Below are 17,269 nucleotides of genomic sequence, written 5' to 3'. Positions count from 1 at the left end.
TTCCTCTGAGAAACTTTGCGTTCTCTTGCAGAGTGTTTGCCTTTAGGGGCTCCGTACATTCACACCAAGGACAATAAAGATAATAATAAAGAGTTCACACCACAGTTATAACAATAACGGCACAGAGAAATATCCTTTTTAGAAAGATTTTATCCAGCTGCCAATCAGAATCCACCAGAATCCATCCTCGAGCATTTAAAGTGACAAAGAAGCACGTGCATAGAATAAACAGAACAATATCATCCACTTGTGTGGATGCTAATATAGTATAGTAGTCTGAATGGGCCTTTAAACATCAATTTACACTGAAAGCAACTTATAAAAAAGCAATGAAAAACAGACATCTGAAGAAAATATGAGTGCTTGCTGTGGCAATGTGGTTGCTATAGGCAGTTGTTCTGGGTGGTTGCTAGGATGCCCTGGGTGGTTGATAGGGTGTTGCTAGGGTGTTCTGGGTGGTTGTTGCCAGCCACAAAACAACAAGGATTCCAATTAAGATGATAGTATTAAGCTTAAAAATAGATTTGAACTTAATGCAACTAATAAAAAGCATTTTCTGAAATTTGGCAAACACTAACGAGTGAAGACATTAAAATGCAGTTTGCTAAAGAAACATTTTCTGAACTAAACAATTCACTGAACTGAATTGTGTCACGTTACTTGCCTTGACTGAAAAGAGTAGTTAGCATCACTACCATTTTTAGTCAGTAACTGATTTAACCTATATGAATTTCAAAACATTTGACATTTTTGCCTTTTTAAAATACATACTAGAATGCTGTTTGTTACTACGCTTGCAAAATCTGGTTTGAAAAAAAGAGGAACATAAACTTGATTGATTTATTGTAGTCTTTGGTAACACTGTTGGAAAAGTCATGCAAGTCACATGTAACAGATTACATGTGAAGATCTGCAGTTATAAAAGTATGTTACACACTCCCCAAAACAGTTATGTTAACAGATCACATTTTATAAGATTTGATTTTCATATGTACATAAAAATGCAATGTTTACAATGAAAAACTATTATGCTATAAAACATTAAACATACTAGTACGTTTAAGGCCTTGGAAATACATTTCAAGTCAGAATCGGCAGTTATTGGCTTGTGTAGCAAAAGTTAGCACTTTACCTGTAATCTGTAATCATGTTTAAACATATTAAAATGGAAAAGGCTAAGGATCTGCTCCTATCGATCTCATATTTATGTTTACGTGTTGTGAATATGAACGGTTAAATCAAAGCACTACTTTACAAGCTTTTGTACCTTTACTCTAGATCTCGGGTTTCTCAACCACTTCTTCTCTGCATGAAGGTATCTGGTGATCAGAGCCGATTCTGAATCAGTTCTACAAGGACACTTTAACATCTGAAGAGTGAATCTTCTTTTAAAGCTCACCTATTCACAGTATCTCCTACTTGTTGGATAAAAAGCTTGTCGATTAAGATTGAATCGGAGGTTATCTATAGATTTGAGTCAGAGGCATTTATTAAGTGACAAAAAATCCATCAAACGCTATATGGCATTCAATGTAGGCTGTTGCAAAGACTTCTACACACTAATTAGAAAAAGTATCAAAAGGTGGAAAAGCTTACCTGTTTTAATAAAATAATAATAATGTAAATCATGTTTTCCTTGCAATTAGCTTCTATTGCATCAGAGACCACTGTGAGATGCAGTGAGTCTATACTATAGGCTTCACTGAAGTAATACAGTACTTTATTGTTAAGCAGCTAATTGCGACATTACCCGAAGTGCATTTTAGCGTCTCTAAATGCATGTCTTAAGTGACAAAAGAATCACATTTTAGTAAAAACACAAGAACATTTGGAAGACTACACGTGTAACCTCCTGAATGATGCTATCCAAGGGTAATACTTAGTGTCAGACAGAGTGGCTACATTTCAATCAACACCATCTGCTTTGCCAGTACAAAAATGCCCAATGAAGCAATGGTTCATATACACTAGGTTTTATATACAGCACAAACACAAAAAGTACAATGTACTGGTACAAAGTACTAACGCTGCCTTCAAATCATGTAAGAATGATCATATTTACAACATGAGCACCACAACAATGTCATAATCATCAGTCGGGAAACTTTCCTTTAAGCCCAGACCGTCTGAATTAGGGGCATGTGAATTAAAGAATCACAACGAACAAAACTTGGTATTGAACTTGAACTTGGATTTTTATATAAAATGATATATATATATATATATAAACAATATTCTTTCATTCATTGATCCTATACGACCTTCTTGGGTCAAAAATACACACACACACACATATACATATATATACATACATACATACATATATATATATGTGTGTGTGTGTGTGTGTGTGTGTTTGTGTGTATGTATATGTATATATATTTATATGCATTTACATAGCAGAGGACAAAATCTGAGTATGTGTTATTATACTTCATATGTCATATGTCACAAATATATATGTGTATAAATGTGTGTGTGTGTAAATTTATATTAAATGAATACTATACATAAGTTAATATACATTTTTTATGTAAACATGCAATTAATTAACCCTTCATGCTATTATGCTGTTGCACTAGCACTACAGCTTCTTGTCTTCAAGAAAGATATGCAATCCCCCATTGCATACAGTTTATTATGACCAAAATCACTTCATGTCGCAATTTCAATTTATAGGAACTTCCCAGAAGAACTTGAAAGCAGCATTAGTACAAAGTACTTAATTTTCATTAAAAATACAAATTCACTCAAAACACACATCTTGCCTTTCATTCCTGGTTGATTTTCTTAGTCTTGTGTACAAAATGAGCAACAATCTCACTCCAAGAAAGAATGATCGATCAGGCCCAGCATTAATGAGGCATGTTGTTCTTTAGCTCAAAGCGACTGTAAACCTGCTTGGATTTGTTCAACTTGTTGTAATGGTTGACAAGGTCCAATTTGCTGTGACCTAACGTCATGCGTTTCTCGTCCCGCCGATGTATCCCTTTCTCTGGACCAATCCAGTCCGTTGGCATGGGTCCTGGTGGAGGAGGAACTTGCTCACTCTCTGGTTCGTTCTGAGAAAGATCTGGCCCGCCAAACGGGGAGGAATGAGAAGGCTTCTTCTGGAGGACGTGAGTGTCCTTGTCCTTTGTGCTGAACAAATCAGTGAACTTACTGAGGAAAGGGGCGGGGAGTCGATGTTTGGGGGAAATCCTGTTGTCGGCTGGAGATTGTTGAGTTGGTGATGGAGGTTTTGGAGAACTGTAGAGACCTAAAGACTGAATTTTGGATGTCTGTCCAGCAATGTTTGTGCGTAGGTATTCTGCGGCTCCGACTTTGGCCCATTCCACTCCAGCGGACTGAACTAAGGAAGGGCGTTCAACCGTCGGATTTTGGCGGTTGTCTTTAGGAGAACCTCTTCCTATGTGGGTTCCCGGTGGCATTTGAAGCACTGAACTCGTGATTCCTTTCCTGTCAGGAGTCTTTTGCAAGTTGTCTGGGTTCTTCTTGTCATGCGTGACTTTGTAAACATGTTTCATGCCTGGAGGAGCAGCTTTGATGCTGGAAACGCTACCACTGGATTGGCTACTAGAGTTCTCAGAATACACTCGCTCCTTGCTGCCGTAGTCTGCAAGGAAGTCCAACCCAAAGTTTGGGGCCGGCACGTTGTAAGAGTAACCGGGCAGCTCGTCTTCATCTGGATTGTGGAAACGGTCTATTATTTGGGAATCTGCATACATACAGCGGAATTCCCGATCAAAGCAGTCCGTAACTTGGCCGGAGAAGTGCATTAGCATGTTGCTATGGACCTGAGCGGAAAGCCATGTAAAGCTAGAGGGGAAAAAAGAGCATAAGAGCATAACCTGAAATTGTTCTTGGAACAAATGCACATTTTATAGAAAATTAAGACTATAAAACAAACGTCCCACCAACACAAAGGGATTCATTTTGAAACATGAGCAGAACGAATTTCCATAAAGCTGTTAAGAAAATCATTTTTCGCATAAATTGCTTTTGTAATTCACACAGAAATTTGTTCTGCTTGGGTTTCATAAATGAGGTCCAAAGATTCCATCCAGCCTGGGTGAAAAGGTTCAAACTGAATCCTCAATTACAGTTTTATGGATGGTTCAGGTGACTTATGCTAACAAGTGTTTAACTGCGTTCAAGCTAACCATCTGTTTGTGGCATTACACAAATGTCTTGCATGATACTGACATAAAAGAGCATGTGATAAGCATTACATTAGATCATCGCAGTCGTTTCCGGTTTGTAGGTTAAAAGAGCACAAAAGACAGCATGCATACAATCTCTGTTAATTATTTCTCCGTTACAAAAGTTCTAAAACTTCTAAATCATTAGTTTCACAGAACTATGTTTGCAAGCAATTTCCCTTTAAACTGTATGCACTTCTATTCAAACAAAACTCCCTGTTGTCTATTATATGGGCAAAGCCTCACCCACTATCCACACTAATAACACACAAAGTTATACACAGGCCGCTATCAGTCGCACTAACCCTGACATAACAAGACAACTCCTACACAAACTCATTCCTCCTAATCATTCCTAATCATCATAACTGAGGAGCAGATTAGCCATTTAGACATAATCCATGCAAGACTGTTGGGGTCTCAGCTCCCAAATATTTTTTAAAAACAACATATTGCCTTTGTAATTCATCAGTTTCACTAAAAAAAAAAATCCACCAAATTATTCACTGAGGCTTGGAAGCTGATGGCTAATGCCAATGCTAACACTGTGCCGGAGAAATGCAGAATCATCATGTTTTCATTGCTAAGCTGCTCAAGCACATGAGGTGCACGTCCTGTCATCTCCCTGCCAAAATGCTGTCATGTGCTTAAATGCTTTACATAATACAGAGTGATATGACTGAAATGAGATAAGCTGGGACTGATGGGTATTTCAACGTGAATAATTCAATGCAACTTAATTCCTCATGAGAAAAATTTCGAGTTGCTTCTTGCATAGTTGGCTTTCAAAACTCGTGCTGTGACATGTTGTACCTGCTAACCTGTATGTTAGTGTAGCATGTGCTGAACTATCAGCTTTTTCTGTTAATTATTGCATCTTATATCAAATCACTGGTACAGCCCTTTATAGATTATGTGGACACTGTCATCAAAGAAACATTCAAACAAAATGATTCGTAAAGTGCCATCATTTAAAGGATTTCATTAAATTAATAAGACTTATAGTAGTAAATGTCACTGTAGCAATTATGATATTTGGTTAAAATTATGATTATATAATGCATTTTTTAAAACTATATTACACAATGCTTGGACAAAACACATATGACATGATTAACATACCTATAGGATCCAGCTATGACTTCCTCACAGTCAATGATCATGAATTTCTCTTGAACCTGACCGGTGAATTTCTTCCCACTTTTGGTGCAGTACGTGTCTCCACATACACTTCTTATACGCATATTCTAAAAAAAAGCAGCATTACATAAATGTTAAATCATCAGTTGATTAAAAAAACATGGGTATATTTTGCATAAAATTTGAATTTGAGTTCTGGTTTCCTACACTGCCGTTCAAAAGCTTGGGATCGGAAAGATTTTCATAAAAATGTTTTTCAGTTTTTTAAATGTTTTTAATGTACCCAAGGTTGCATTTATTTGATCAAAAATATTGTAAAAACAGTAATATTGTGTAATATTGTCGTCAATGTTGAAAACAGTTGCGTACAATTTTTTTCAGGATTATCTGATGAATAGAAAGTTTAAAAGAACAGAATTGATCTGAAATAGAAAGCTTTTGTCACATTATAAATGTCTTTACTGTCACTTTTGATCAATTTAATGCATTCTTGCTGAATAAAAGTATTAATTTCTTTAAAAAAAAAAATCTTACTGACCCCAAACTTTTGAACAGTCGTGTATAATGTTACAAAAGCTTTCTATTTCAAATAAATGCTGTTCTTTTGAACTTTCTATTTATCAAAGAATCCTGAAAAAAAACTGTTTTCAACATTGACAATAATCCGAAATGTTTCTTGAGCAGCAAATCATCATATTACAATGATTTCTGAAGAATCATGAGACACTGAAGACTGGAGTAATGATGCTGAAAATTCAACTTTGATCGCAGGAATAAATTACATTTTACAATATATTCATAGAATAGAAAACAGCTATTTTAAATTGTAATAATATCTCACAATATTCCATTTGTTAAAGTTGAATAAAAGCTGCTTTGTTTTGACAAAAATGCTTTTGAAACAACATAAAATATTTAGCTTTTTGTCAGAATGACCTAATGGACTTATTTAAGGCAACTTACATAGGCCTATAAGACTTGTGTTATTCTGTTGACTGACAGGTGCATTCATAAAACTGAGAACACCCATCTCATAGAAAACCTCTTATTACGTGCAGCGATAAGAACTCATGAGCTGGGCCACACAAAATGCATTTTCTATGAGTGCGTCAGTGTTTGACTTACACTCAAGTGTGAATTCTGGATGTCTAGTTCAGAGCACATGCTCAAGAAATGGGAGAGATTCTTCTCGTCCAGCAGAACATACACAGGAACCCTGCGCTTGTTGGAGGCCTCCACTAAATCACAGAACAGGTCCACGTCTGTAAAAATATCCATGACTACTGCGATAACCTGTGTTGCAAAGAAAAGTTGTTAGGACATGCATTACAATAAACCACAATCTTTAAATGTACATCACTGATCTTGAGGTGTTTTCTGTGATAACAATTTTAACGATAATGATCAAGCAATTTAGCAGTCAAGTTGCTCATTATGTTTAATGTAACAATTTTTATGCATTTGGACATTTAAAGGGATAGTACACCCAAACATTCTGTCATCATTTACTCACCCTCAAGTTGTTATGAGTTTCTTCCTTCTGCTGAAAACAAAATAAGATATTTTGAAGAATGTTGGTAACCAGACAGTTGACGGTAGCCATTGAATTGCATAGAATTTGTTTTCCTACTATGGAAGTCAATGGCAACCGTCAACTGTTTGATTATACCAACATTCTTCATAAAATCATCTTTTGTGTTGAACAGAAGAAACAAAACTCATACCGGTTTGGAACAACATAAGGGTGAGTAAATGATGACATAATTTTCATTTTTGGGTGAACTATGGCTTTAAGTCACACCTATACATGCCTAAATGTTGCCTCCATTAGATAAAGAAAACATCAAACTAAATTACAAGTTTTTCTCAGAATAAACTTTCACGAGGCATGTTTTTAACGACTTTTAATTTTTACTGCTGTTAAGGTGATTTTCAGTGGATTTATTAAGTGCATCTGAACAATGATATTTAAAAAAAATTTTGGGTGAAATATTTTGTTTGGAATGTCTGCTTGTGCTGTCTTGCAATACAAATATCAAAACACATAGCATTTATTTTAAACCGATAACATTCATACACGTTTATGTGTAGCAAAAATACTTTTTGGGGGTCAGAGTCAGTCTAATTATTCCTCAGGCACATTATGGTACGAAAAATTTGAACAAATTCCAAATGAAAACTATCTGAAAGCTGACTTAAAAAGTATCTTGTTTACGTGTGACGTCACACACAAAGAAATGTAAGTTTCGTGGAAAACATATTTGTAAACATAAATAAACATAAAGTATGGAAATGGAATTAGAACAATGTTTTGTAATTTTTTTCTATGGTATAAGTGGGTTTATGTTGTTCTTACCTTCTTGGCTTTACTAATAAGTGATCGAATGAGATCTTTGACATTTTGCGACTTGTCCCTCTGAAAGTATATCTTCGCTTCAGTGGGTCCACATCGGTTGGAAACCTCTGGCCAGCCCAGCTCCAACATTGGAGGCTCATCGTCGGACATCATGGGGAAATAAGTCCCTGAAGTGAGCTCGGACACCGTGTCCCCTTCCTCCATGTCCACTCCATTAGTCCCGCTGTCCACGCCGCTACTTTTATCCACATTTTCGGTGATATAACGTATTTCCAGCGAGGACAGAAAGCTCAGTTCTCTTTCGTCATGCAAGACTTTTTTATATTCCTTCTCGCCCTGTTCCAACAGCGCGTCGGTGGCGAGCCGCGCGGCTTCATTGTGGCTGAGCTCGAGTGTTGATCCGTGTCTCCAGGGGTTCTTCACATCTTCCACTCTGGTGGCGAGCTTCCCTTTACGCGCAGGGTTCGCGGTCGGACGCAAAGCCTCGGAACTCATCATTTCCTCGACTTATGTTTCTCCAAGTAATCTGGGGTTCACAAAAGTTCAAGCGAACATTCGGTTATTAAATCTGGTGTATTCCAAAGCTGACCTTGTTTTAAGTCATGGTAGTTGGAGTGCGTTATTCCCAGAGGCCTCTCCGCGTATTGTTGTGAGATACTGGGAAACTCAACGCTGCGCTCCACCTGCGCTCTCACCTGCGGCTGCCTCGTCCAATCAGATGCTCCACCTCCTCTGACGTCATGTGGAAAGAAAACTATGGCAGGCCGTTTCAACATATAGGGTACAACGGGGCTAAAGGCACAACTTAAGAAAAATGTGCTTTTCACTACTGCCATAGTAGCCTATATGACTGCAGGAAAAAAAAAAAAGGTTTGATTTGAACATTTATGGCAACAGATTTTGTGCGAAAATAAATTATAAAAGTGGTTTATTTCGTTTAAAAATCATATAAATGTATGAGGTGGCAAGGTGGGCCTTTTACCTCACACACAGGTAAAACCAGCATGGGGCAAAAGGTACACATTATTTATACAAATACTTTTGGTTAAATAATATGTTTTGAATAATGAATAAGTTAATACTTGTTCACAAACAACCACTTTAGCAAAGTTTGTACTATTTTCAGTTTATTTTGATAACTAAAAGTACAATAAATATACTGTCATTAAAATATACTGTCAAAGTTTCATGGAACATGGTTTCATTATAAATATGGTGATTATACTGTATCTAGGTCGACACTTAACTTAATATGATATTTACCATCTGAATCTAACCATTTCATGCCAATAAATGGAGAAGTCAGCCGGCTGTTTATGATCATGTTAATTATTGTGCCAGTTTCACCTCAACAGCAGATGAACCTTTTACCTCAAATACCATACTTTTACATATTCTTCCTTTATTGAAAAACTGTTGCTTTAATTACCTTAAAACACATTTGCAGATAAATATGAAAATATCACATAAGCCATGTCTCAGTGTTAGGATTAAACATGATAAAACAGATACTAGTTATTTGTAAAGAAAAATGTTCAAATGGCTTGCCACAAGGAAACAATTGTACTCAACTTGGCGCTCATCACACTGTGGATAGAGTAAAATGACTGTAGATTTAATTACTGTAGATAGTATCCACAAACTGTACAGTATAATACGTTGTTATGTAATACAGAATATAAGTTAACAGCATGTGATACTAATTGCCTTAGCAAAAAGTCTCAATATACAAGATACAATAAGGGCCTTTTGATTTTAGTTTCTTCCAAAACACGAAATAGTGGCAAACACCACCACAGCACTTTACCCGTTTTCATTAGCAACAAGGACCGAAACTGAAACCTCAAATCTATTTGACAGAGCATCAATAAAAAAGTTATGTTTGACAAACTTTATTTCAAATTTATTTAAATGTGAATTGCATTATTTCAGTACATAATGCTCTTGACTGCTTGATATGTAATTGACTTTTGACTCTGGTTAGAGTTCTTTAATCTGGACAACAGTAACTGGGACTAAAACGACATCATGTGATCTCGCTGATATGGCGGTTATGTTTGTGACGCATATCTGCATCATTTGAATGGTAAATATAGAGGATATAACTTGTACGATTAATTTACATGAGTGCATGCAGAGATGAGCACAAATGCACACAGAGAGCAGACATACCTGAAAGGCAGGTCTTTGCAGGCTCTGACTGTCTTAAGCAAATGTGCAAGTGCAACCTTTATGAGCATAAATACTTAACAAACTTTATACATGTTGCATTGTACTTCTCAAATGCCTTCTAAATTACACCGGCTGTTGTCTTTTGTCTCCATTGTCCAACAGCGAGATATTTTTGGGTCTTCCTGTCTTTCTAAGCAGCCACCCTGAGGCTCGGCCGCCCGCATGAATCATTACTTTTCCATGACATATAGAAGGGAAACAGACTCAAGCCAACATCCAAACAGCATTTCCTTTGTTCAAAGTACTGAATAATATATTTAAACTCTCAGATGAAGCTGTTTAAAGTCATACAAAACATTCATAGACATTTTTAGAGATTATAAAAATACATCTCAGATGCTTGTACATCGAAAAGAACAGAGAAGCTGTGCATATGACACATAAAACAGATTATTCTGCAGTTGTTTTATGAAGAAATCATTTTTGACTGTTGCTGTCATATCATGAGATGTCTATTAGCACATTGTGGACACACCGCATGGCACAATCTTTGTCATGAGTCACATGGATCTCAAATAATGGTTTCACTGTAATGTGCGACAGTACACTGGACTATCTGTCCATGCTTTGATGACGATGAAGGGCAAAATTTGAATTTTTGCTCATGAATATAACAAGAGAAGTGTTCAGCCCGGAAAATATTGCCCTTTTGTGAGTTCAACACAAAGATATACAATTAGGTTAAAAAGTGAGTTTTTCTAACCTAAAATATTTCATTACAAATTATATGATCAAAATAACAATGTGAGTGATACATTTGAATTAAATTTGCATAAATAATTATTTTATTATTTTATTTTGAAATAAAATTGTATTCAACAAGGATTCTTTAAATTGATCAAAAGTGACAGTGAAGACATTTAGCGTAACGGTCTGTTGTAGAACACATGAAATAGGAATATATTCAAAGTTGACTTTAATCATGAATGCAGGAGATAAACCCATTACAAAAAGACAATAACTGACAGAGGACTGAGCTGAACAGGGAGTATATGAGATAACAATGAGCTAAATAATACACAGCTGATTATAAGTAACCATAGAGACTAACAGGGACATGATCAGAAACCGTAGCTAAACAGAGCAGGAAAACAAGAACTAAAGGAAACAGAGCAGAGTATCAAAATAAGAGTCCAAGACCGTGACATTTAGAATGTTACAATAGATTTCTGTTTCAAATAAAGGCTGGTCTTTTGAACTTTCTATTCACCAACAAATTCTGAAAAAATGTATCATTGTTTCCACAAAAATATGAACATTGATAATAATAAGAAATGTTGCTTGAGGAGCAAATCATCATATTGGAATGATTTCTGAAGGATCACGTGACACTGAAGACTGTGGAGTAATGATCCTGAAAATCCAGCTTTGTATCATATGCCTGATGAAGGTCGTGAGACCGAAAACGTTGCTAATAAAATTTTGATGCTCATTTGCAAGTACTGATAGTGTGCGGGGGTTCCTTGTTTTTTGTAGCTTTGTATCACATAAATAATATTCTAAAATACATTAGGTCATACTCTAGATTGGGTCCAAATCTCACTATAATATGCATGATATGCATCATACTGTATTTTCTTTGTTTAAAAATGTCCAAAATCCCCCAAACTCTGTTTATTTCCCATTTTAAATGGAATTTGAAATCTTTAAATGGTCCCACTGGACATAATACCCCACAAAAAGTTTTTTTCATCACATCAACAAAGTTGAAATCCACTGATTGCAATTGCAAAAAGATCTTCTTGATTTGGCCTGCGGGTCCATGAAACCAGATCCTGACCGGTTTGTGCTCTTTCAGTGGAACATATCTAGAAATCCCAAAATGACAACAAGGAATGTTACTCAGAAATTCAACAGAATACCAACACATGACAGCAAATCATTATTATTTTTGACATACCTGACAGCGCTCATCAGTGTCAATTTATTAACAGAAGTATATCTGTATAAACCAGGGTTAACAATAATGAATGAAATCTCTTTTATCACTCACACTATCATCCATGAGACAATAGTGCATTATATGTTAATGGTGCCACAATAACCACATCATCTCTTGAGAACAGACAAAGCCGGTTTGTCCAGATAAAAATTCACATATATTCACATGATAAAAGCTTCAACTGTGTCAACAGGAAAATTGACACTGTGCATCTCCAGAGACTTAAACACATTTGAATCTGATCAAGCATTAGTACTATGCTCTACTTAAAAACACAGGCAAACAGCACTTTTTTCCCAGGAACTTGTACAAATCTTGTTTTCTATGACAATTATCCTTTTTTCTGTCTGCATTTTTGTAAGGGAAGGGGTGAAGACACTGGAACAATGTTCATTTTAGGATAAAAAAAAAAATCTGATATTAACTAAGAATTCTCGTCTTGGTTCACCACCTATATATATTTACTATAATATTGGTTAAATAACACATTTACATTCAATCTGCTGCAGATATTTTTGTGTTAAAGGTCTCTGTGTTCAAGGAATTTGACTTAATCAGTCATGATGGATGATCACACCTGTCATTTTGATGTTGAAATCTTAACGGCAGAAAACAGCCTTCAGCAAGAGCAAGTACAAGTCTCACTTGTTTCAGCAGGATCCCGTATAAAACAGGTCTGAGAGGAGACGCACCTGTCATTATGTTTCCTCTGACAGCCAAGCTCAAGTTTATGTACTATACTGTTCAAACGTTTGGGGTTGGAAAGAGTTTTTTAAAAAAGAAGTCTCTTCTGCTAACCAAGGCTAGATTTATTTGATTAATAATAGAGAAAAAAGTAGTAATTTGAATATATTGCAAAATGTAATTTATTCCTGTGATGCAAATCTGAATTTTCAGCATCATTACTCCAGTCTTCAGTGTCACATGATCCTTCAGAAATCATTCTAATATAATGATTTGCTGCTCAAGAAGATTATCAATGGAGCCCCACATATGACATGCGGGGGAAAAAATATGCACAGTATATCATGGACACAAATTAACAACTCATTTAAGTAAATCGTGTGAACGATAGCCTAATAATTTGTTCGCACAATATAAATCATTCCATTGTTTTAGTCAAATCAAAACAAGGGAACAAATTAATAGGCATACAACATGGTCCACAGTTTTTTTTTTTTTTTTTTTTTAATCTTATTATTTAAGCTTTTTAGGCTGAACTTAAATTCATAAATTACAATCAATGTCATGATAGTTTATAAGGTTACACTTTATTTCGATAGTTTAGACATTGTCCACTTCAGACATTCTACTAACTATAACTTTGCAACTACATGTCTACTAACTCTCATTAGAGTATTAGTAAACCATTAGGTTAGGGTTTAGGTTAGTAGAATAAGTTGACTTCTACTTGCAAAGTTACTTACAGTCAGTAGAATGTCTGTTGGGAGCATCAAAATAAAGTGTTAGCAGATATTAAGCAGTTAATCTATAATGAGAGTTAGTTGACATGTAGTAGCAAAGTTACTTATAGTTAGTAGAATGTCTAAAGTGGGCTAATGAAATAAAGTGTTACCCTTTATAATTCTACTTTTCACTTCTAAGTGAAACATGCTACTAAACTGAACAACTCAACTTATGTTTCCTATTAGTAAGAGCAGATCATGTGGAGCACTTACCAGAAAGCACCACAAGCCAAGCAGTTTTTTGCCCAGACATTCGCTTCAGAGAAGAAACCGTTAGTGATCCACCATAAATCAGATTCAAAGGTCCTTCACGAGTGCAGCTGAAGAAAGGTCATCTCAGGAAGAGCGTCACCCCTGATGTTGACTGGAAGAGCTTTATCTCAGCAGATAACCTTCAACGACACCAGAGTCTTGCTCAACCACACACATAACCTTCATTATCAGGTCAACAAACAAAAATAAAAATACAGGCAGACTGCTGAAAGAAGGACGCCGTTTTTGAAGATAATACACTAGCTTTATCTTTCTTTGAACCCTTTTAAAATCATTTCACATGCAACACAGTGTGAGCCCCAAAGTAAGGCACACTTAAAAAGTCTGAATGTCATTGCATTAGATTCAAAATATCACATTCCTTTCAAATGGCATTTGAAAGAAGGAACACATTCAAACAAAAACAAAATATTTTTGGGGGGCTTTTTGGGTTATAAAAAAGAATAGATATACTGATCAAAATAAAATAAAATAATACGATTATGGTAACGCTTTACTTAAAGACTTTATGTACAATGCATTCTAAAAGTATTTTAATGCATTAATTATGCCTTAATGCATCATCTCATGAAAACATTATAATACTTATCTATTCATTGTTACACCTTTAGAAAGTAAAAAGCATTTTAACAGGTTACAATTATTTATGAAAAGATACAATGCATTATACCCACATTGTTTATGAATACATACCTTTATAATGCATTACAGAAAGGCTTTAAATAGTTACCGATTATATATAAAAAAAAATAACTTGAATTTTCGCAGGGGCTTGACGAATCTGTGATGAAGCAATAACCCTCTGAACTGTTTCTTCGATCAACAAATCATCTATTAATCATCTATTAATACACACAGATATCAAACTACAGGCACAATAAAAGGTGACAACAATGCAGCTATGAGTGTTTCGTAAACCTACACCACTACTTGTCAGAAAAGAGCCTTGTTACAGGAAAAGCTACAGTATGCTATTATGAAAATAGCTGATGTCATCGGACACAACGACAATCAGGCATTTTTAAATGATGCTCAAGTATTCAAATTCTTTGAGGCCACACAGTATCAGCAGCACCATTACAGACATTATGATTCTCATTAAATAAATCCCTGTTATGCAATACAACTTTAATACAATCACACTTCAGCAACAAAACAAATTTTACGAACACTTTAATATTAATGACTCGAATGGCAGATTTTGCTCTGACATGACTCTGCAAAAGTCTTTCTACTAAGATATTAATGTGCTTGCCATTTCTTTGCAATTATTTGTGATAATTACTTGCAATTTCTGAGTGCTCTTTTTTTTTCAGTGTAGGTGATGATGGAAGCGTTAATCAAAAAACAAGGTAGGCTATGCAACAGCACATTTTGCTTTGATTCAAATCAGCAGGAGCCAATCAGATTGCACATCATATCCAGAGACTGGCAGCATTTTAGATGGGTGTAACCGGTCATTTTTGCTTGGGAAGCTTCAGAGCTCAAACCTCTTCCCACATTGAGATGACATTTGGAGAAAACACCTACAGCAAATCATTCATGTAAAAACAGGAGCGCTTGCATGCAGCGTCTTGCTGATGTTCTTCTGTTCTGTGCACTTCCTCAGCTCTGTAAAATACACGAGTAAAGCTGGTAACATGCCTTATGGCTGCTGAGAGGATTAACAGGGAAGTTTAATGACCACATTGTTCATGTTAACATGTGCACACGAGTCACGACTGAATACAATGAAACCAAAGTGTGACATTCTGTTCTGGCTCATCAACAAATTACCAAAATTTCATATAGGAAGCACAATAGTTTATTTCTAGTCCATTGTTTAAATTTGTGCACTGAACTACTGAGTAGAACTAAACATTTCCTGTGTGTGTGTGTAGTGAAATATTGCAATTTAAAATTACTGTTTTCTATTTGAATATATATTAAAATGTAATTTATTCCTGCGATCAAAGCTGTATTTTCAGCATCATTACTCCAGTCTTCAGTGTCACATGATCCTTCAGAAATCATTCTAATACGATGATTTGCTGCTAAAGCACTGTAAGAATTGATAAATTAGGAAATTCCAGACAGTCTGTTTTGGGGGTGGCCAGGCCCTGAGAGGACAAAAGGACCTCTCTGGAGATTACGAAAGTCTCTTCACCCCCTCTCTCTCTCATGCTCAGATGATCACCTGATTTCACCCAAGAAAATGTATAGGTTAATGTTGAATGATTATCACAGAGTATTTCATGTTTGGTATCATTTAAAATGTCACAGTGCGACTGGTACAAATGTCTCATTTCAGAATAAGTAAAACACAAGGTAATAAGGTTTTAAGAGTTTATGGATAGCTGACTTACAAAGGAAGGTGGTCTCTCAAGACAAATGGTCTCCCACCCCCATGAAGGTGTGATCTCTGAATGCAAATTTACCATTGTTAGCACAAGTCTACATGTGAAAGAGGTCTGACTATTTAATGGAATTCAGCAGGGAGTTCGGGGCCTTTTCTGTACTTCAGATCGGTCCGTTAGGCTGGGAGATATAGATCTCTCAGCCTAACGTATTTCTTAAATGTTGGGTTTGCATTTTCTCTCTATTCCAGAGCATTTGATGTTTTGTATCGATTATCTTTGAATTGATTATGAAATTGGCATGATACATTTACCTGACATAATAAATCCTAATGTGATTATTCTAACTGATTTTGACATTGTTCATTTAATGGTTAAACGGAATAGTCAAACATTCACTCATGATTAATGATCCACAGATATCATTAAACCTTTTCATTTATGGAGTCAGATGAATTAACGAGAGAATACATAACTAAATGTATTGTAAATTTAACCAACCAATACTTTGCATGAGTGAGGACAAGAACACGTGATAACCTTCCCTGTGTATTGGCTGACCGGCAGATTGGACCAATATAACGGGCCTTACAGCACCATTTCTTATTATCAATGTTGAAAATAGTTGTGCTAATATTTTTGTGGAAAGTGATTTTTTTTTATTATTTTTTTTTAGCATTCTTTAAAGTTCAAAAGAACAGCATTTATTTGAAATACAAATATTTAGTAACAAATTTTTTACCGTCACTGTTGACCAATGTAATGCCTTCTTTGCTGAATATAATTAATTTCTTAAAAAAAAAAATCTTGCTTTGAACAGTCAAACTATGTAAGATGTAATAATAAAAATGATAAAATGATTCAAATTTAAAACAAAATTATTACTAAAATTAGTCGTAAAAATAAAACTAAGCTTTCAGTTTGATATTTGACAGAAATTCTCCAATTAAACACTTTCTGAATAAAACCTTGGCCTGGTGATATTAATAGCAGATAGATAGCACCTTAACAAACCCACTAATGACACTAAGAAAACCCCATACTATTTTCAGGTCTTCCAGGCAACAAGTAGGGAATTTTTGTTGTGCATTTAGAAGAAAGAGAAATGCCTAAAGGAGTGTCTCGAATAATTCTAAACCACTTCCTTACGTGAAAGCGCTGTGCGTAAGTTCAAAACAACAATTCAGGACAAAGCAACTGGATGTTTAGTGATTAAGAAAACGCTTGCCAGGGAATGACAGCACCGAGAATAATGTTGTTAAACTGCATGTAACTCACCTGTATTTGGCCTGTCATAAGATCACACAACAACAGTCATGTGA

General features: G+C 35.5%; 1 protein-coding gene across 1 annotated transcript; it reads right to left on the bottom strand.

Annotated features, from left to right (window-relative positions):
- Positions 1-2,632: 2,632 nt before the first annotated feature.
- fam83c (family with sequence similarity 83 member C) lies at positions 2,633-8,397 on the bottom strand. The gene is made up of 4 exons (XM_084129803.1): positions 7,699-8,397; positions 6,468-6,635; positions 5,325-5,449; positions 2,633-3,819 (listed from the first exon to the last, which is right to left on the bottom strand). The coding sequence occupies exons 1-4, from the start codon at positions 8,194-8,196 to the stop codon at positions 2,856-2,858; spliced, it is 1,755 nt and encodes a 584-aa protein (XP_083985929.1). The 5' UTR covers positions 8,197-8,397; the 3' UTR covers positions 2,633-2,855.
- Between the last annotated feature and the right edge of the window lie 8,872 nt (positions 8,398-17,269).

This window comes from Abramis brama (assembly GCF_963993115.1).
Source record: "Abramis brama genome assembly, chromosome: 11".
In the NCBI taxonomy this organism is placed as follows: Eukaryota; Metazoa; Chordata; class Actinopteri; order Cypriniformes; family Leuciscidae; genus Abramis; species Abramis brama.
Note: the sequence above shows the minus strand (reverse complement) of the source record. Positions and strands in the feature narration are given on the sequence as shown.

Coding starts and splice junctions, on each gene's coding strand:
- fam83c (XM_084129803.1), bottom strand. CDS start 8,196: ATGATGAGTTCCGAGGCTTTGCGTCCGACCGCGAACCCTGCGCGTAAA. Junction 6,636..7,698: donor TTATTAGTAAAGCCAAGAAG/GTAAGAACAACA, acceptor TTTGCAACACAG/GTTATCGCAGTAGTCATGGA. Junction 3,820..5,324: donor GTCATAGCTGGATCCTATAG/GTATGTTAATCA, acceptor TTTCCCCTCTAG/CTTTACATGGCTTTCCGCTC.